At 35.1% G+C, this 20,659-nt stretch overlaps 1 protein-coding gene across 1 annotated transcript in view; it reads right to left on the reverse strand.

Moving 5' to 3' along the window:
* TUBGCP5 (tubulin, gamma complex associated protein 5) overlaps nucleotides 1-18,231 on the reverse strand; it is a gene marked incomplete at its 5' end in the record, with an annotated part of 22,989 nt that extends 4,758 nt beyond the window's left edge. Inside the window, 20 exons of the mRNA XM_009702116.1 lie at nucleotides 32-157; nucleotides 919-1,097; nucleotides 2,096-2,216; nucleotides 2,320-2,404; nucleotides 2,680-2,862; nucleotides 3,811-3,999; nucleotides 5,423-5,621; nucleotides 6,579-6,847; nucleotides 8,177-8,292; nucleotides 9,046-9,248; nucleotides 9,451-9,679; nucleotides 9,994-10,087; nucleotides 10,624-10,713; nucleotides 12,147-12,264; nucleotides 13,281-13,416; nucleotides 13,895-13,974; nucleotides 15,248-15,344; nucleotides 17,527-17,635; nucleotides 17,712-17,788; nucleotides 18,055-18,231. Coding sequence (XP_009700418.1) covers nucleotides 32-157; nucleotides 919-1,097; nucleotides 2,096-2,216; nucleotides 2,320-2,404; nucleotides 2,680-2,862; nucleotides 3,811-3,999; nucleotides 5,423-5,621; nucleotides 6,579-6,847; nucleotides 8,177-8,292; nucleotides 9,046-9,248; nucleotides 9,451-9,679; nucleotides 9,994-10,087; nucleotides 10,624-10,713; nucleotides 12,147-12,264; nucleotides 13,281-13,416; nucleotides 13,895-13,974; nucleotides 15,248-15,344; nucleotides 17,527-17,635; nucleotides 17,712-17,788; nucleotides 18,055-18,231 — 2,877 coding nt within the window. The remainder of the gene's footprint in view (nucleotides 1-31; nucleotides 158-918; nucleotides 1,098-2,095; nucleotides 2,217-2,319; nucleotides 2,405-2,679; nucleotides 2,863-3,810; nucleotides 4,000-5,422; nucleotides 5,622-6,578; nucleotides 6,848-8,176; nucleotides 8,293-9,045; nucleotides 9,249-9,450; nucleotides 9,680-9,993; nucleotides 10,088-10,623; nucleotides 10,714-12,146; nucleotides 12,265-13,280; nucleotides 13,417-13,894; nucleotides 13,975-15,247; nucleotides 15,345-17,526; nucleotides 17,636-17,711; nucleotides 17,789-18,054) is intronic.
* Between the last annotated feature and the right edge of the window lie 2,428 nt (nucleotides 18,232-20,659).

Genomic DNA, 20,659 nt, shown 5'->3' on the forward strand with positions numbered 1-20,659 from the left:
ATATATCAAATACGCCAATTTTTTTACCCACCTTTTCTCTCAGAAGGCAGCGATCATGGATTGTAGATAGATATCTGTAATGAATCTTTATCAATTGATCTAAATCTTTGGCTTCTTCTACCTGATGCTGAAACTCCAAACCTGTACTGTGAAGAATCTTAAAAAAAAAAGACCGTGCTTATGACTCTCTTCCAATACATTTTTTTTTAAGAGCCTAAAAATGCGCAATTCATTCACTCTTCCCTCTCAAATTATAGGTTCGCCCTCCAAATTACTATCAATAGCTAAATACCATCAATAGCAAAACATGTCAGCTCTTCTCATAACTGCACAATGACATTCCTCATATAAACAGGAATATTGCCATTGCACAAGGGCTATGCAGACAGACTATCCCCAGAGGAGTCGATTTGGACTATATTAATTTTATTAAAGGCAAAAAAATGCAACAGTAGAGCAGATACGAATCTACAGGCATTGCCTTTATATTTGAGAAGACATGTACATACTTTTGGATCTATATACTAGAAATTTTTGAAGAAGGATCCATTTAACTAAAATGCCTGTAGTAACACTTTTATAAGCATAATATCTCTTAACAGAGTAACCGCTTACAGAAATCTGGTTTTACATGACTGTGCTTTAGTCATCTAGCACTGGGAGAAACAGTCAAAAAAAAACTAGTAATATCCAAAGATCAATCATATGCAAGTACAACTTATAAATCACTTTTAGAATTACTGACTTAAAACTGCCAAGTTAAAACTGAAACATGTTTAGCTCAAAATCATTTTGCAGAAAGGACAGTAGACTAAGATTTTGCTTTTAAATTTTGTTTTTTATGTTTTAAAGGAAAAATAATACTGGATCTCCAGTTACAAGTTCTTGATATAAATGAAATTGTGATAAAAGACAAACCCTAGTCATGATGTAGTTGTGCAGGCTGTTAACAAAATGCATAAGTTTCACTCTTAAGAGGAACATGCGATGTATTTGCTGTTTTATACTTTCTGTTTGCAGTCCAAATGGAGGAAGTGTTCCTTGTTCTAATAAAGTTCCTTCCTTAACCTGTGGGTTTTCTGCAGCACAAACTAGTTCTAAAAAGAAAAGGCAAGAGTATTGTATTGAAGTGCTTATGAAGACAAACTGTAGCTGTTACTTAAAACTGAAATTTGTTATTTCTTATTACTCTGCAAACAATACTGATGTTAAGACGCTTCTTGCAATTCAGGTGTGTTATTAAAATATAGCAACAATATACTGAATAGTTTGACAGTGTATGCACAATGCAATTTGATAAACACTGGAATAGAAAATGCTATTTAAGAGCTAAAGATTATGTGAAAGGATAAAAAAAAATTACATTAAAAATAACTGTGTACACTATCTCCATAAAGGTGAAAAGACTTAAGCACAAAGCCATACCCATGAAGTTTAAACAGAAACCCACATACTTTTAGGAAGAGAATTACTCAACATGTGTACCAACTATGTACAAATCCCAAATGAATCTGTCAACTTTCTAATTTATTTTTCTAGGACATGAAGTGTGTATGCACTTTATATGGGACAGAAAGAGTATAAACACTAACCTGGTGAAGGAGACAGCAAGAGATCTCTTTCCACAATCCCCAAATATTTAAATTGCAGCTTAGAGTACGTATTCCAAACTATCTAGCTTACTGTTTCAATCTGAAATAGAGTATTTTTTTCATCTTTTTTTCTTAACTTGTTTGCAAGGTATTATTCATAAAAACTTGGACTACACATGAAGTAAAACATTAGGGTGTGGTAGACAAATCTTCTTTCAACAGCAAGATCTGAAGAATGAAGTAACAAGTTTCCAATACAACTAACTAGACCTGAATCAGAGACAAAGGGAATGCATGAAAAGTGTTGTCCCTGAGGCTGAAATGAAGTGAAAAACATGCCCTGCTTAATATAACTAATTTGTGAAGATAGAGATTAATATTCTATAGAATGAATCAAAATTCTAACTGGTTTATACTACTTACTGCAGAAAGCAGCAGACTACTTATATCCTTAGACCACAGATAAGGTTTTTAGAGTATGTTTCATTGAAGAAGTTTCTTACCATCAAATCGTAGAACATCTAGACTATACTTGGCCCACTTTATTTGCAGTAAGAGCAGAAAAACTTGATTGTAAATTTTTTGGCATTCTAAGCTTATAACTATATCCACGGGCCAAGGAACCTAAGAAGAGGAGAAGATAATCAAGACAGGAAATGTAAGTCACTTTAATATAACATTTCAAATCTGTTTTAGAATAAGAACTACAGCAATACTAACTCACTACCTTGTAACTCAAAGTCAAACCATCTAAGGTGTGGACAGGGAGTTTCTTCTTTGCTGTATCAACACTTTCAAATGATATAGACAACCTATGCAAGGAAACAAGTGATTTAATTGGTGATAATCTGTTTTAAATTAGTGGTTAGTCTCATTAAAGTTTTTTTATTTCTAATTGCTAAATATCAACTGTCTGATTTAATCTGGGAGACGTGGGTAGAAGTGATGACAACATCCCAAAACTTCATTAAAACAGATTCTTTTAATAAGTACACAATAATTAGTATTTCGCTATGCAAGTTAAGTACATTAGTATAGGTAAGTGTGAAAGAAACTAAACTGTATTTTGCAGGATTTTGCATTTTACCTTGCACTGTCCTCTGGATAGCGTTGCCCAACTGCTTCTTGAAGTTGAACATTTAAGAAAGCAACATTCTGCCAAGTTTCCTTTTCTCTAATTTTGTCAAAAATAGATGTATAGAAGTCATACATGGTATCTCCAGCTTCAAGCAAGAAAAAGTTTCTCATTGCCTGCAAATATTCTACAAGCCTAAACAGGAACAAACATATAACATTTCCTTAGTCTTAATCATACAAGTGAAATCCAACACAACTGTTACAGAAACAAAACCCTTAAACTCTTCACTACAAAAACTCAGTACTGCACACAAACTTAATGAAGTCCACAGTAAATCCTTTGTTTAATCCTCAGATAGCCTTCACATACGTTCAAGTAGAAACAAAATAACCAAGCCATTTTTTCCTATAAGCTTGAACAGCGCCACTAACTTCAAAAGAAGTGCTCACAGTATTGGGCTATCTTACAGGCTAGGCAATTCTCAGAAATAGCTTAGAGTTTGGAAATCCTGTCCCTCTCCCTAAACAGAACTTGGGGAAGGAGATGGAATTTCAGGGAGAGTTCTGTCTAAGACAAGACTTTAATCTGGAGCCTCAGAAAATGATGATATGGATTTTCCTTTTCCGATAAAGTAGGAAGAATAGTAACACTACAACTCTCACAAGAACCGTAACTATAAATACATTAAGTATTTCAGAGAAAATAAAAGTATGACAACTTGCGACCACCTGAAAGGTAAGAGGAATAGGATGTTTTACTTCACGTAATATAAAAATACGTTATCATATTTTTTGTCTACTATACAATTTATAGTAGCATAACTGAATCTCATATTAAATATACTCTAGCTTCCTAAAATTTGTCTTCCACTTTCAAATGACAACACTATTAAAAGTAGTGTTTGACACAATTTCTCCATTGAACATCCACTGAAGACAAATGATAGCTTTGCTGTTGATTTAAGCTAGACCAAGTTTTCACTCAAGATTCTATCATGTTAGATCCCCCTTTCTTCCTGAATGATTTTATTGTTGGTTATCAAACTGGAGTAGAAATACAACATAGAATTCCTGCTTATAGTGTACAGCATACTACCAGTAATTAAAAAAAAGTTAAGGAAAAACAAATCTATTTTCTTACCTATAATCCTTCTTTAAAGTTTGCATTAGATTACCACAGCATTCAAAGTATTGCTTGTCTATGTGTGGATAAAGGCAAGACCTCAATGTCAGTTCAAAAGTCTGGCAGGTCACAGATTCTGAGGATCTATCCACACAAACATCCCCACCAGTAAACTTCTCGTGAAAGTCACTCTGTTCCAAATATAATCTTGAAAACAAAACAAACTACTTAGGGAAGAAGGTTCATAATTCATACAATATATAGAGCAAAAAACTTCCAAAGATTTTAATCAAAATCGGATCCTCTGCTTTAAAATATATGGTGCAGAAGCAATAAAAGCTGTTTCATAACTATAGTACATATCAAGCCTACTAAGTGATCCTTCACACTGTTTTGGTACGACCCGGCATAAGAATATCAAAAAGGAAGGCATACTATAATCACATAATTGCTCAAGGAATAATTCTGAAAAACAACATCAAGTTCAAACACTCCACAGCTTAATAAACAAACCCACTATCATAGGAACTTCTAAAACTATATTGTGCCTATACAGCAGTCAGATGAACTTCCCAGGAAAGAAAAATAAAGAAACAAAGTAAATATCTGAACAACAACAACAGCAAAACCCAACAACAAACCAAAAAACAAACAAAAAACCCACCACACGTGGAGAATTGGTTTGAGGCACCTTAAATATGGGGTCCCTACGTATTATCTGTAATAATACATCACAGGAAGAGAGTATCTGCAGTCTACATTTAGTAAGTGTAATCATTCTGTCACAGAAAGCATCAGATTTTTATAACAATTTGTAAAAAGCTAATCACTAGTTGAATCCATTGTAAGAGGAAGTCCGGCTCATAGCAGCTATTGCCTTGATAGACTGTCTGAGTCAGACATCGAATTAATCCATCAATTTTGTCAAACAGAATAGTCCCAATGAACAAGGGAAGTAATAGAGTCTCATCTACTATTAATTATGATTTCTTTAACACAACCTCCCCTGAGGACTGAAATGAAAACATATAAATCACCAACTAGCACTTAGGAAAAATATAAATATCTATTTTCTTATTTGTAATCACGAAATAAGGAAGATTTTCAGAGTTTGTTTTTCCTGCTAATTTCCAAGACATTTAGAACCTCTATATGACTTCCCTCATTATGAAGAATGAAGAACTTTTATGCAGTTGACATGAATTTTGGAATGCTTTTAAAGTTAAATTATTTAAGCACAGCACAACAGAAGCTGCATTCTTCAAAGGATACAGTTAGTGCAAATCAAAGACATTGTGTACAAATTCCAAGCAAACACATTTAAAAGTTTAGATTTTACAACAGCATTCACTATTAAAACACTTATTTGCTAAAAGCCTGTTACGATAAAGACTACTCCCATTTTCTTCACTAACAGATGTGAGTAGCAGATTCTTCACTGATTTTAATTGATTTTCTTTAACTAAGCACAAGGGTAGTGTTTATTTAGCTTCTGTCACTCATTGTTGGTGCTCCTCTTTATTTTGTGCTTGCTTGTTTCCAGCAGAAGCAACAATAAAAACTTGGTCTACCAAATGTCACCAGGCAGAACATTGCTCTCAACAGCACAGCAGGAAGATGATTCATTTACCTGGCAAAATTAATAGCCAGCAGTGGGTCATGGACATCATCCAGTTCCAAGTGTCTTTCTGCTATAGACTGCATCTTTATCAGGCTCTGCTTTGTGGCCTGCTGTTCTGTAATAATATCTGGAACAGACTCTTCCCCATGCCGCAGGCGAGACTGCACCGATTCCAAGAACAGTGTATACAAACTCTTTCGTTCAGCATCTAAATTGGGCAACGCATTCCACAGTGAGATTTTGTTCTAAGAGAAAACATCATCTGAACTAAAAGAAGCACTCCATGGTCCAACATTTACTTGCTAACTTTTAACATACTAAATTTAGGCAACTATTCAGGAAAAAACTCAGATATGTATTTAAATAAGTATTGCTAAAACAGTAGGACTAGGTCAATGTCTAAGGTCAGGCATATGTTCAAATGGATTGCTGAATAGGTGTCTGAAACAGGAAATATTTCAGAGACTGTTAGAGAACTTTCTCCTTCAGGTGCGAAGGCAGTTAATTCTTATCACCTGAAACAACCCTTCAGTATTCACTAGAATAGATTATATTCTCACCCTAAAGGGGGAAATAAACCTAGACAGTCTCCAAAATAATTTGACTATCTCTACTTCAAAACATCAGGAAACAGTAAAATCAAAAAAAGTATTTTGTTTCCTCAAATTAAAAAAAAAAAAAACACACCACACAAAAAAACCCCAACATTGGTTACACTGTTGTACTATGTTTTACAATCACTCAAGATAAATATCCAAATATCTTCCATTTTTAAAAGTTCCTCATGCTATCTCAGAATTATTCAATCACCTAGTAATGGAAAACAACTATTTACTAAAACAAAACAGTTTTACTACTAGAACATACAAGCCTTTTTCATTTGTCTCATAACAAAGAAATGTTTTGCAAGCACATGAAAACAAGTTTAAGAAAAATTTAAAGCAATAAAAAGCAAAGGGAACACTCAATCTCTATTCAATTTGCTCTTTTTGCTTGTTTGCATCGAGTAAGTGTTTTCAAATCAGATCTGAAGTTACTAACCACATTACTGACATTCAACACAGAGCATTACATTGTTCTGAAATCATGGAAACACTACTACAAATAACACACCCATACTGTCAGATACGCTAAGGTATGATCGTCCAGCAAACTGGTATCTCACCTCTTGACGCGGTCTGCTGCGGAGAGCCATCTTTGCATTGAAGATTCTTCAACAGCTGCATGGATTTTCCAGCCATGATTATTTGCTTTAGCACAGGTTTCAGAAAAGAGACCATAGTGTGTTGCCTGCTTGAAGGGGCCTGATCACTGCCAGAACTGGCACTGGCGTTATCACTCATCTTCTCTTCGTTCTCCGTCTTCTCTGACACACTATATAAAGTGTAGGTAGCATACCAAAAATCCCTGTGATTAACTGGAACATTTTTATTTCTGCAAAGAAACAAAAAGCCGTTCGGTATTTCCTTTTTCAAAAACTTCATTACTAGACGCTGCATATCATCTTTGCTCTGTGCTTCGCCCTTCTCTTAGAACAGTCAAGAAGCGCTTTCAAAACTATGTAAAATAAGTTCATTCATATCACAATCTAGATACCTCTAGAAAGGATGATAGTTTTAGGCAGTTAAAGAATCAGTTCACAGGAGATAACTGTATAACCAAATAAACCCCCCAAACAAGGTAAATAGAGTAATTATTATTAAATTTGTCCAGGAAGATAACTATTCAGAGTGGCATGCATCCTTAATAACAAAATGATTAGCGATTGACTTGCAGATTTATTTAAAACCCACAATGAAGCAAATACTACTAGGAAAGCTGCAAAATTACAGAGTAGGTGAAACTCAATTCTTAGTTCACTTTCCTTTTGTGTTGTTTACATCAGATACACAGTTTGGTCTTTGAAGTCAGATAAAAAACAACCTAAATTAGATAATTAAAATGAAGCATAAATATAAATAAAAGTTGAAATCGCCTCTGTTAGTAGCACTGAAAACACAACTACAGAATCACAGAAAGAAAACTCAAGTAGGACATAATAAGGATGTTAAAGATCTCAGCTACTAAGGAATTATTACAATAGTACTAGAGCTGTTCTCCTCATGCTCACTTTGATCTGGTTTAACAGACAGAGGTTCAATTAAGTTTGGCAGATAGGGGGAAATGGATTTGTAATTACGAGCCAAAACTCTAATTTCTGTATTCAATTTCCACTTTAAGCTGTCAAAAAAGGGACTGGCAAAATGTATCATACAAACAGAAGCAAAATTAACAGCTCAAATAATGTTTAGGATGTGTGCATGTAATTCAAGACACCACATTAACTTGTGCTACAAGTCAGAAGAAATGAGTATTTTAATTCTAAACAGCATTTGATTTATAACAACTATAGATTAGTAGAAGAATTAAAAAGTAGATTTTGTAATTTTTGCAAATGTCTTGGTTTTGAAAATGGTTAATTGCTTTTAAAAAAGTCAACACACTCAGAGTCGAACTGCTGATTATTTATTATACATGGAAAAAATAAAACAATTTATTTCTATTGCAGAACAATACCTGGTAGGGCTCCAGATCTAATGCAATTTCCCTAATGGGAAGTTTGAGACAAGTTATAAAAGTACGATTAAGAGATTCATTCTACTTAAGTAAAACAACAAATGTGAAAACCTACTGTTCTTGTCACCCTTTACTTCCTAGGTTCTACAGCAGGTTTTGTATTCATACTTGAACAGCATTGTGTGTGTCCAGCATCAGCATCCCTACCTCTGAATGATAAATTCTTTTGCAGGATCAAACAAATTACCATGGACTATCCACTCATCCACTGTCTGTAAGTATGGCCTCACGGTTTCAACCCAGAGAGAGAACAGAAGTGACACCTGAATTTAAAGGGGGGGCAGGGGGGTGGGTGGAGAAAAAGAAGTGGCTGAATGTTTTTATATTAAGCATTAGAAGCAATATGGCAAAGCCTAACCTCTTCATTGTGCATCATAGTTTATAAGATATCCATAACTATACTTAAGGATTTTTAAAAGATAAAATGTTAAACTAAAAATTAGCTTTAGTAGTTTTAATGGAAGCCCGCATTGTGCAAGCTTCCTCTTGTTACTTTTGTCATCACAGTTCGACCCAAACAGCAGTTTTCATTTTTCTCATTCTAACATTTCTTAAACAGTAAGGGATAGTGATAAAACATTCTATGGTTTTACAACGTAGAAAACAGGAAAACAAAAGGACATAATGACATCGACTATATTTTCAGTAGTATCATCAACAAGTTACTGTAAAAACCCAAACCCCTACATTTCAGCATTAACGGAATTGTGCAGCTTGAGATATAGAAGGAGGGAAAGCTATTCCAAAGCTCCCTCTTTCATAACAGCTTCCTGGCCCCTGATTCCCCACAGTTGCTCCCCTCAGTCCTAAAAACACACTGCTGGGGATCTCCTCATAAATCTGATTTTGTCCAGGTTGAGTGAACTCATGTCAGAAAACAGTAGTGCATCACGGCTATCAAATTTGTCCTCAAACCTCGATAGCTGAAGGCTAGTGTACTCCATCACCACAAAGAAATTTAAATTACTAAATTTTCTAGTGCATCGTTCTATTAAGGAAGGAATGATCTCCCCTACCGTTTGCTCAGATGCTTCTCCAACACTGTCATATTCAAGAATAGCTTTATAGAGAGTATTAAGCAGATGAGATGCTCGTACAACATTTCTAGTGTCAGGTGGCACTTCCGCTACTCCTGTGCTGAAAACTTTGTGAAGTACCTTCAGCTGTGCCAGTCGGGGAGACAACTTATCTATTACTATTGAAAGCGTGACTGTTTTATCTGGGGAAAACAAACAAACAAACAAAATCTATAAAAGTAACACCCAACAGAAAATCAAATTTTGTCAATATTATGAGGTTCTAAAATGCAGCATGGCATCTTTCACAGTTTCAAAATGTATCTCCATAATGTTTTTCATGTTTCCCTCTTATAAAAATTTCCTTGTGTGCCCCCCTCTTGTAAAACTTCCCCTGCACTGTACCTTTGTTGATTATGCATTTTTCAATTTCAGTAAGTTCTTCTTTAAAGCTAATGAAATATTTATACAAGGCCCACATAAAAGCTTGGTAGGTTCTGAATGGGGCTTCGGTAGTTTTCTTTGGAGTGGAGCTTTCCGGGCTGTGTCCCATCACTTCATCAATAAACTTCTGTAGTCTAAACACAACCTGACCATATGCTGCTATCTGCTCCAATACAGATCTCAGGCAATTCTAGGAAAAAAAAAAAAACACACAAACTTTTTAGAATCATCTAATAAAAATTTGTATTTTATAAAGCCTAAAAATTAAATCACAACATATTTTTATGAATTAAAATACAATAAAATTCTGCCATCTCTATTGCTTCACATCACATTCTTAGATACGGGAACAGCCCATTCAGTTTTATTACGTCAGATGTTCTTAATTTAATCAAAACACGATTGTGGAAACGTGATTTTTCCACAAGCAGTTTAATTTCCTATTCCTCAAAGTTACATCTTCCTAATGACAGATATTTCAGCTGAGATTCAGAAACAACTTACATGGGTTAAATGAGTTACAATAATATCATTCCGCACAGCCACTTTTCCATCATTCAGCTGAAATATGAAAAGCTTTTTCACTCCTGAAAGTAGCCTTGAAAAGAAACAGAGAGAGTAGTAATTTTTCACCCTTAATGGACTTATATAATTAACGAAAGAATTAGCTCTCCCTTGCCTAACAATTTATTTTCTTCAAATAAAATGGGACCACAGATCAACTATGATGCTACTGGTACTGTAAGTTGTTGGAAGAACAATAAAACACTAGCATCAAGTAAACATCGCCTAAAGTTCCTTTCCAGTTGAGATAATTTCCAGCTATAGGACGACTCAAATCTACTTTCTAAAATTGGATACTGTGTTAAAACTCCATAGGGGGAGGATAAGAGTAAGGTGGTTCCTCTTAACAGTTAGATTTGGAAGAATCTGTGTATACAAGTAGTAAGCTACTTTCTTCTTTGTGAATGTCAATGGTTAACACACATAAGCAGCATCTTTATTGTCAGCAATGGTGCAAGCTAAAAGCTCAGTAATAATTCTTTCTTCAGCTACAACCTCAAAGATAAATCTCTCATTTCCTTGAGAGAAATACTAAAAGTTAAAATGCAAGCTTTGTGATGTTGCTCTTACCAAAGAGTTTCCCGTATAACCTGAGTCTCAGTGACTAGAGTTCTCTCTTCTGGCACATATAAAGGATCAGTGGTGTACAAGTGGTGGTCCCTTAGAAAAAAAGGAAATGAAAACACTTTAATGGTTGAAATAATTGCTGAATCACCTGAAAGTAAGAACGAAGTAATAATCTTAGGACTCAGTTTTGCTCTAATTATATCTGAGTAGATTCAATGCTCATGGGGGCATTTTAAGTACATAAACAAAAGCAGAGTTTGTTTCCATATTGTGAAGCAAAATACTATGGAGAGCACTCAAATATCACCTAGTCATACACAGCAAGACAAGCAATTAAGTAGCAAATAACCGTAGTACTGAATCTGTGTTGTTTTGATTTTTGCTTTTTTTTTAATTCTTGATCCTTGATTATTTTATTATTTCTCATTCAACGCTGTGAAAATTTATAGTTACTTTATGTTAAAAATACTAAGCTAAAAAGTAAAATATCAATTTCCCTAACCTGTATAATAAAATTCACGCTTTAGCCCAAAAGTTTACTTAAGAAATGGAAACTTACACAGCCACCTAAGAAGTTTCTGTTATGATCTTGCGTTAAACAATTCTTTGTAAACATTCTTCAGTATTTTTCATATTTCAGCGAAGTATAGAATGATTACTTGCATTTGTAGTATTTTCACTCATTAATATCATCAGGGGCAAAATTTATGTAATCGCATTCAAAACTCAAACATCCAAATTAAGTAATACTGGTTATATACCATACACATCTATAACATACATCTGCTAACACCATAGCAATAGGAACAGTGTTGCTTTGTTTATGTTACTGATTTCCTAATATTCACTGTAAATTTTGGTTCATAACTGGCTAGCTAACCAACTGACACTACAGTAAATTTACCTCCTTGATTAAGAAATTCACTGAATTAAGGAAACAAAGATAAATCTAATGATCTGTATCACTGTAGTACTGATACATCAGAATTTGAGACAGAGGGAAGAATCGGGCTTGCTTTTTTTTTTTTTCAATTGAACTTCCTTCTCATTTTCTCTCTAAAACCACAGTAGATCACAACGATATACTGCTTTATGTTCCTTCCCCACACAAAAACTGTCTTTAAGACTAACTTTGTAAGGGAGGCACCAAAAACAAACAAAAAGTTAAACTTCAGGGAACTCCTCACTTCCATTACCACTTGCAACCCACCTATATTAGTTCCTCAGAGACCTTCGTAAGGGTCAACCCAAACAAAATTCAACAATAAGACTTGCTTCTTTGAAAAAGGAAAGCCCTCTCTCTGATACAACAACAGTAATAAAAACTAAATAAAAGGAAAACAATCTATTAATAGAAAAAACGGCTTGTTTGTTCATCTTATTAATTCCTATCCTTTTAATTCTGTTTTTAACTAATTCAGTAATAACTATACTATCTTCTTGCTTCCACAGTAAAGATGCTTAATGAAGTAATTATTGAGCATTATATGCCAGTAAGGAACATGTAAAAGATGCTGTTTTCTTACCAGACTGCAGCTAAGTTGGAATGCAAGTGCAAACTATGTGAAAAGCGAGGAGCTCTCCCTGTCCAGTACTGAGGAACTACATGCTGCTCCAGCCAGCTGCGGGCATCCGGTTCCCCGACTGTGAAAACACGTGACAGTCAGTGAGGTATTTTTATTTATTCAGGAAATGCTTATAAAACACAGGAAAAAGTTATTAATAAGCCTATTCGCTCAGCTGCAGATTCACAGATCTTTTCAAATAAGTTACAATTTACAACTACTTACACTTTACTGCACTCATACATACGATACCATCGAGCACAAATTCATTTACATAGAAATGCCTAATCTCCTAAAAGCTGCAAAAGTCTTAAAAAATAAACTTGGAGATTTATGTAGTTTCCAATTCTTCCTCAGAAAAATGTGCTTCTGTCTCAGGCAATTCTCAAATGATTTATACAAAACCAAGCTGGCTTAAAAAATAAATTGCCCAATATCACCAACTTTGTCACTGTGTTTCTTTTTACCACACAATTTAGTACATTACTTAAAAATGTTTTTCTTACATGTGATTATCAAGAAAACTTTACCTAATCCCCGTTAGATAGCTACTGCTTATTCAACATATCAAAATTACCCAGTCTTCTTATACAAGGTGTATCCTACACTATTCTATGCAAAAAATACACAGCTACAGTTAATACTCCCTGAAGCTATTCAGGAGTAAGCCATCAGTGTTTTAATTACACAAAACTAGTTTTTTCAAAAATGTTTCCAGAACTGAGTCAACTGTTTCTGTTGTCAACCAAATTTTGTTTCAGCGTTCTCCTACTTAATAAAAATTCACATTATATCCATACAACTACATGATACATTTACTGTATAAGTTTTAATTTCTATATTGGAATATTCATGTATATTTCCACAGAAATAAACAGAATTCTTCTCCATTAGCAACAACATTGCTTCCACATTGCTTCTTTACTGTTAAAAATGAAAAAAAAAAAAGCAGTAGTGAACAACAAGGTGCACCTTAAAACTACAATTATAGGTCTAAAACACAATACCTCACTAAAGAATAATACATAAAGCTGCATTAGCTTGCTAAATTTGAGAACATATGACTAGATCAGAAGAATTCTAGCTTATTCCAACCTTTCCAGGAAACGTTAGGTACTGTTTTCTTATTTGGATCTTGGTCTTCTAAAGGTGTCCTGTCTACTTGAATACCCGAGTCCTCCCTGCTCAAAGGCTGAGTGTCTTCCTCCTCTTCACTTTCTCCAGACCAGTCCTATTAAGTACAACAAAACCCAGTACATTTCTGTATGATATAGCAGACAGATCTATATTCACTTCCTATTCAAGCCAAACAAACTATTCTCTTCTTTCTTCCACTATAAATTAAATTCAGGACACTAAGACTAACATTAAATCAGTCTGTCATAGACAATTAAGTTATACGTAACATTAATAACCAGACAAATGAGAGAATTCGAGAAGATGACAGAACTACAGCAAGTTCTGATTAGGAGCAGGCAGGGGTCAGCAGAAGGAGCCAGGTTAGTTGCAGGACTAAGTCAAAATATGGTGAAAACCAAAAGCATTTATATTACTGTTACTCTGGTATTTCACGGTATTAATAAGTAACGTATTATGGAGTCCTGCAAGAATCAACATGCAGAACATACAAACTAGGACAACTCAACCAGACAACATACTTCAAACTGGTTTATGTAGTTCTTTTTTTTTTACCTTAAGGAATTACTTACTGGTGTATCTACGCCTGGGCCAAAGTAAATTTCTTCTCCTTCCATCAGATACTTTCCCCAATCAAATTCTTCTTCCTTTTCTAAGAGAAGTATAAATATAAAAATAGTGAGTATCACATAACTCTGACTTTCTTTTCCTCTAAAAACATTTCCAAAGTTAAAATTATCTTGTTACTCTAAATCTAAAACAAAAGGCATTCCCTTCCACTTAAGGTTACATCACTGTTCCTTTAACAAGGTTATACACTTTCAACGTGACATGTAAATTGTGACGTATCAGACATGTATATATATTCCTTATTTACTAACTCTCAGTTTCGTTGCTTATACACTCAAAATATGCAACACAGCGTGCCATCAACACATTTATCTGTATTACGTTACACTACCCTATGCTTCAATCCTGGAAAAACATGCAAGAATGCAACACATCACTTATTGTGACTAGTCCCATTTAGCTCGGTGGAAACATCCTAAATGTATAATTTACATATGCACAAGGACCCTGGACTGTAAACGACAAAGCGAGAACTGTCTTACTCTCCAAAAAAGACACCACATATCTATGATGTGATGTGTAAGACTTTAAAAATAACAATCACACTTACAATATATTATATCTTAAACACAAAGCTTACTCAACTGTAATTAGTGCTGTTTGAGATAACCTCTTCATATTCACATTCCTGGAACGGGCTGAAAGTGCATTCAAAACACCGCCGAGGGAATGTGCAGAGATCATTCAAAAAGGAATCTTAAGATGCAAGATTTTCTTTAGGTTAGTCTGAAATATTCTTCTTTCAGTCTATGATACAACACTGTAAATAAATGGGGGATGGTATCCACTCAAACTTAAGCACAAGCCTCATTTTTAGGCGCTGAGTGAAATAGTCCTACTTTAGAAAGCAGGCAGCTGGGACCTCCCTCTGGAAACCTTCAAAGGTATCTCCCTTTCCTTGACTACATAGGGAACACAGGAATTTACATCACCAAAGCTGTTGCAACAGACCTCCTACTGGCGTGCATGACAGACTGAGGATAAAAACCCGTTGTCCATCTTTGAGCATGTAAGCACTGCTAACAAGTGGAGAATATTAGTAAATGATAGTGGTACAAGTCAAAAAGAGTTCCCAAGGTACTTTGGTGGCTGGAAAACTTAATTAGGTGATGTAACACAAACGGGGGTAGGAAAGATTTGCAGGCTATCTTAAATGTATACATCATAAAAAGACAATCAATAAAGCACCTTGAAGTGAAGGAGATAATAAAATGGAGAGGAAAAATGTCCTTCTTATCAGATTGCATTAACAGATTTTATCTTTCATTAGCAATATAAACATCATGTAAACTTACCCACTTCTTTGACTCTTCGTTTTTCCACATAGGTGGTGTTGGATGGAGAATCAGACAAACACAACAGAAGAGACAGTATGGAATAGTGTGTATCTGTCTTTAAAACACATTTTAAAAAAAGCAAGTCAGTAAGTGGTCTAAAAGATTTTGGTTAGGAACAAACTCAGCCTACTAAAAATCCCCATTAGTTCCCATTCCCAAGACCTGAATTACAAAAATAACATTTGCAACATGATATTGAATGTTATCCATTCTCTGACATTGAATGATAGTCATGATAGTGAATGTTATCCATCCTCTTTTCCCTATCAATTAGCCAATCAATATACAAATACTTCAAAAGCAGCCACAGCATAAGTTGCCTGTTACTGAGCTGATTATCAGAGAATATGGAAAAGAGAGAAGAGGAACCTTGAACCACTGTGAAAGTAAGAAGTTACCAGAGGACAAGGGATAATGGACAGCTACATTAACACAAATGAGGCGGAAGGACATAGGTAACAGGCCTGCAGGAAACCAAGTCTTAGGTTCCCTTATTCATATGGCTGTTTATTTCCAACAGAGGCTAAAACACTAGCTAAACCACTAAAACTTAGTTAAAACACTTAGCTAAAATTGCTACATTTTAATATCATGTTCACATTATCTACTCTCATCTGAAAATCTACACAAAGCGTTACGGATGCATCTTTCACTCCAATATTGCACTAATGTGGTTGTGAAACAGAGGCCTTGAATCAGGTTAGAATACTGTGCCAGCAGTAGTATGCTGCAGAGATTTGTGTTATGGTCTATTCCCTAATATCTGCGTACAGCACAACCATTTCTTACTAAAGAAAGATCTTTCTTTGGCCTGACTCTAACTTCACTGAGTTCCTCAGCAGACCATTTCATATCTAGACACATGGAGATTCTGCAATTTACATCCTATACACTTTGACACATACATACACATGCTTACAAAGCTGTTTCAGAAGGAGATCCACTTGTATTTACAAAAAAATAATTCAAATTTCTGATAAAGCAGCATCACACTCATCTAGTATATATGGAATATAATACGTTCCTACTGAACATTACTGACTCTACAAGAGTTTGTCAAAGAACACCAGTAAGCCATCGACAGAATCACATGTGCCAGCTGGTGTTCCACTGATCAGTCATAAAACTGATAAATACTCAATCTTCCCAGTTATGTGCCACTGCTAAAAACTAAATGCAGTTTAATCTCCCAATTATGAGACATTATCTACCTCTAGTTATACTCCAGTTGCATCTTCAAATGGGAAAAAGAAAAAAGAGAAAAAAAGGATCTTTCAAATCTTAGGATATTTGCAACATTCAAGTGTTAAGTGCTTGCTTGGGCTTTTGGTTTGGTTGGTTTGGTTGGTTTGGTTTTCATTTTATTCAACTTTCAAAACAAGTACAACTAAAGGTACTTTTTCAAAAAATCTACAGAGTACAGCATAATAACTGAAGATATGTGTAAGCTATTGAGGATTCCAGGGGTTTTCCCACAAATTAGAGAAAACCTAAAACAATGCAAAGAAAGGTAAATGTCAGTTCAATGAGAAGTAAAATTGGATTACAACTCAGAACACTCAGCCCTATTAAAGACTACCATTATATGGAGCACCACCTCCTACATCACAAGCTTCAATTTCCCAATAACAGAAACTTCTAGTTTTCAAAGATCAAATTAATTGTTAAACTACCACAGTGGAAAGTGTCTAAGTGAGACAACTTTTGCCATATCCATCCAGTCCATATCCTAAACTGATTTGATACAAAGTGTATGAAAAGCGAAACATATACGCAGTCTCAATAAGGAAACTACACAGCAGGAGCACTCCATTTGGAAATGCTAAAATCAAAACAACCAGATGCATTACTTAAGGTAAAAAAAAAATCAGGCAAAGAGCAAGAACTGCTCAGTTCACTGTGGTTTTAGAACAGACAGGAATCTAGATTCATTTAGATTCTAGTTACAACATTTGTACAATGTTGACCATAAAACATCTGCTCTGCAACGAGATGATGTCCTTTAACTCATGAAACTGCACACGCTGAAACCCTGAAAAGACAATAAACACATTTCTAAAATAAATGGGGAAACTAAAGAATAGAACCCTGAAAATCCATGACCTAGACAGCAATTGCAAACCCCACTGCTAAGTCAGCTGAAATTTCCAACACAATGTTACAACTCAAGACCCCATCGTCAGTATAAACACAAGAGTGCTAGAAAAAAAGAACAAGGAAAATTGCAACATACATACCTTTGTTTCTTCAATACTTGGGAGTGGCGAGTTCAGAAATTTTTCTGTTAGTCTTTTCCAGCTTGCAGCTTTTCCAAGGTCAGAATGAACTATCAATTTTTCATGTATTCTAATAACAAAAACAGTATCAAAAATGCTTTAAAAAGTTAACTAATGCATTATTAATCCATAAGCATAAAACTTACCCTTCTATGGTCCTCTCTACTTTGTGACTGTTCACATCCAGAAAACGGTGAAATCTGTGTAAGAAATCTGTATTAGACTATGTTTAAAAAAGAAGCTTAAGTAAGGAAGAAAATAAAGCTGATTTATATATATGAGGACAATATTATTAGTTTAATAATGCATGCTTAATTCAGCAACAGCATTAAGCATCAACAAAATTTAATCTCAGTGTCTCTTAGCTCAAGAAGGATTAGCTACAATTGACCTTAAAGATGCAAAAATGGAACACAGGTTACATTTAACCAGCACTTTAAGCTGAATGGAAAATTACTACTGTATCAGCAAACTAAGCAATTAAAGTACGCTGTCAGTTAAGCCAAGTGGAGCGAGGAGATCAAAAACTGTGTTGTCAAAGGCATCTGTGTCAAATGCACAAAAATTATCTGGGACTTGCATCACAAGCACAGGCAAAACAAACACCCACACGGGAAAGCCTCTAAACCCAAATGAAGCTCCTTTATAAACAGTAAAGGAGACAGCCTAAAAGAAAAGAGAGCCTAATCAAAGTAAAGAAAGATATACCACCAAAGGTAGTATGCATAGGGACAAAATGAGAACTCATGAAAGGTAAGATGGCCTTTGCAGAAGAAATTAGAATATGAATAAGGTTCTTCAGTTATATACAGAGAAAAACCAGGGAATGAGATGCAACAGCAGCGAGCACTAAGTCAAGATACTCTATATGTAGGCCTTCAAAGCCAACCTAATATTTTTCCTCAGCTTCCAACAACTGTACAGAACACAGGGGTAAAACCCTCATGGCCACAGACAGAAATGAAAACTACTGGATCAGAATCGGGCGCAAAAGTTAAGCTTAGCAAACTGAATTTGGAAAGACAATCTAAAAATCAATGTCAAAGTAATGAACTAGAAAATGAAACTGTAAGGCAGGTAGCAAGGATTTTTAAATAAGTATCACTGGAAGATGAAGATATGCCCATATTAAAGAAAAGAAAAAATTACTTTAACTGCAGACCCATTAGTCCGATTTCAGCTGTGTGTAAGACTTTGGAACAAAAGCATGATAAAATGTAACATTAACTAGGTAGCTGACATTTATGTTAAGAAAATATAGCTTATCTCATTTACTACAGCACATTAGCTTACATAGGAAATCATTAGTTCAAACAGAAAATGGAGGTAAGTACAAGAGCTGGAAAATTTAAAACAACAGACTGGAAATACAATAAAGAAAACCAAACCAAGAATTGGTAAGTACAAGAGCTGGAAGATTTAAAACAACAGACTGAAAATACAATAAAGAAAACCAAACCAAGAATCTGCACTGAAAAGAAAAACAAAGCTGAAGGGAAGTTATTAGTGACTTTCCTTAAGTCTATTACTTAAAGCTTTAATTAACGACCTTAACACACACAGGTAAAAAAAAGTATCAATTTTTTTTTTAGGCAAGTTGGGAATGTCATGAATAGAAGAGGACCAGCATGGAAAGAAACAGATGAATCTGAGAACTACAGCACATAAACATCATCAAATCTAGCAATACAAACCACAAGTTTCACAAACTTGAAGCTAAAGAGAGTTTCTGCTACAACCTAAGGTCTCTTGGTTTGGAAATCTGGTATTAGTCAATCTCAGGCTGATGTGCCACGCACATTTCTTAGACAACACTTCTGGCATAAAACTCTTCCTCTTCCCAACCCTCCCTGTCAAAACAGTTTGTTGTCAACCCTGCATCACTCCCTCTGTTTTCCTACCATGTTGTTTTTCAAAAAAAACCCAACCCAACAATTCCCCAATCTAAAAGCATATAGCTACACAAGCAACTGACTCACTAAAACAGATATCACAAGAGGGGATGGAAGACGGTGTATTTACCTGGCTCAGGAAACCCTGCTACCATTACCAATCTGCAGACTCAGAATAACAACTGCTACAAGCAGCTACTTTGATGAAGCTACAAAACCAACAAATGCAATCCTATGACGCATTACACAAAATATTTCTGGTAAATCTAAAGAACACAGGGAGACAGCAGTTACAAATACCATATTCCTACATTCCCGATGAATGCAACTAGCCTCCTCAAAATTCAGTAAAGAGTTGAACTTGTCAAAACACTGGCTATAGGTCATATCCAGCTCTCCCACACCTCAGACTCAACTTTGCCGTTGACCAACAGCTATTTTATTATTAAAATAGACTTATTTGAGCCTATGAGTAGTTAGGATTCACAGCCTGACTTGATGCAATAGTTATGTTATTTGCTCACCTGAAAAAATGGATTTAAACAGCATAAAAAAAGTAAGTAGCATTGATTTTATATGGATCAGTTACTTGCTGCATGAAGTTAAGCAAGTACATAAGATTTCAGAGGCAGCAATTAGTGATAGTATGGGAAATAGGTAACACATCATGTAAAAATTGGCAGCGGACACTGAAACAATACCTGTGATATCTGAAAAAGCAGTGTGTAAAACTTTAGTGAGGACATTTTAGATGGCAGTGCAATAGAATTCAAGAGATACAGATAATATATATTACAGGTTAATAAAGACAATGTTTATGACAAGTTCAAGTAACATCAAACACATTATCTTCCACAGATTGATAACCTTTCATACAAGCAGGACGGTATTCTTGGCCAGAAGCTTTATCTTGATTTGGTGGAGTTCTCTTTATTTGCTCTTTACGTATAATGACTATTTCTTTACTTCCCTCCAACAAACAAAATTTTGGATGGCTAAACAAAGATGTTGAAAGGTACCTTTTTACAGACCAGCAGAAAAGCCCTAAAAGCCCGAGACTTAGACACGATGGAGTAACAACCACCGGCCCTCTGAGAGGGACTCGCAAAGGGCCCCCAGCGCTACCCCAGACCCGGTGCACGGAGGGTAGGGCAGGACACGGCCCTGTGCCACACCCCAGCGCCCTCAAGGTACCCTCCCTG

Source organism: Cariama cristata, unplaced genomic scaffold (assembly GCF_000690535.1).
Source record: "Cariama cristata isolate BGI_N322 unplaced genomic scaffold, ASM69053v1 scaffold19576, whole genome shotgun sequence".
Taxonomy (NCBI): domain Eukaryota; kingdom Metazoa; phylum Chordata; class Aves; order Cariamiformes; family Cariamidae; genus Cariama; species Cariama cristata.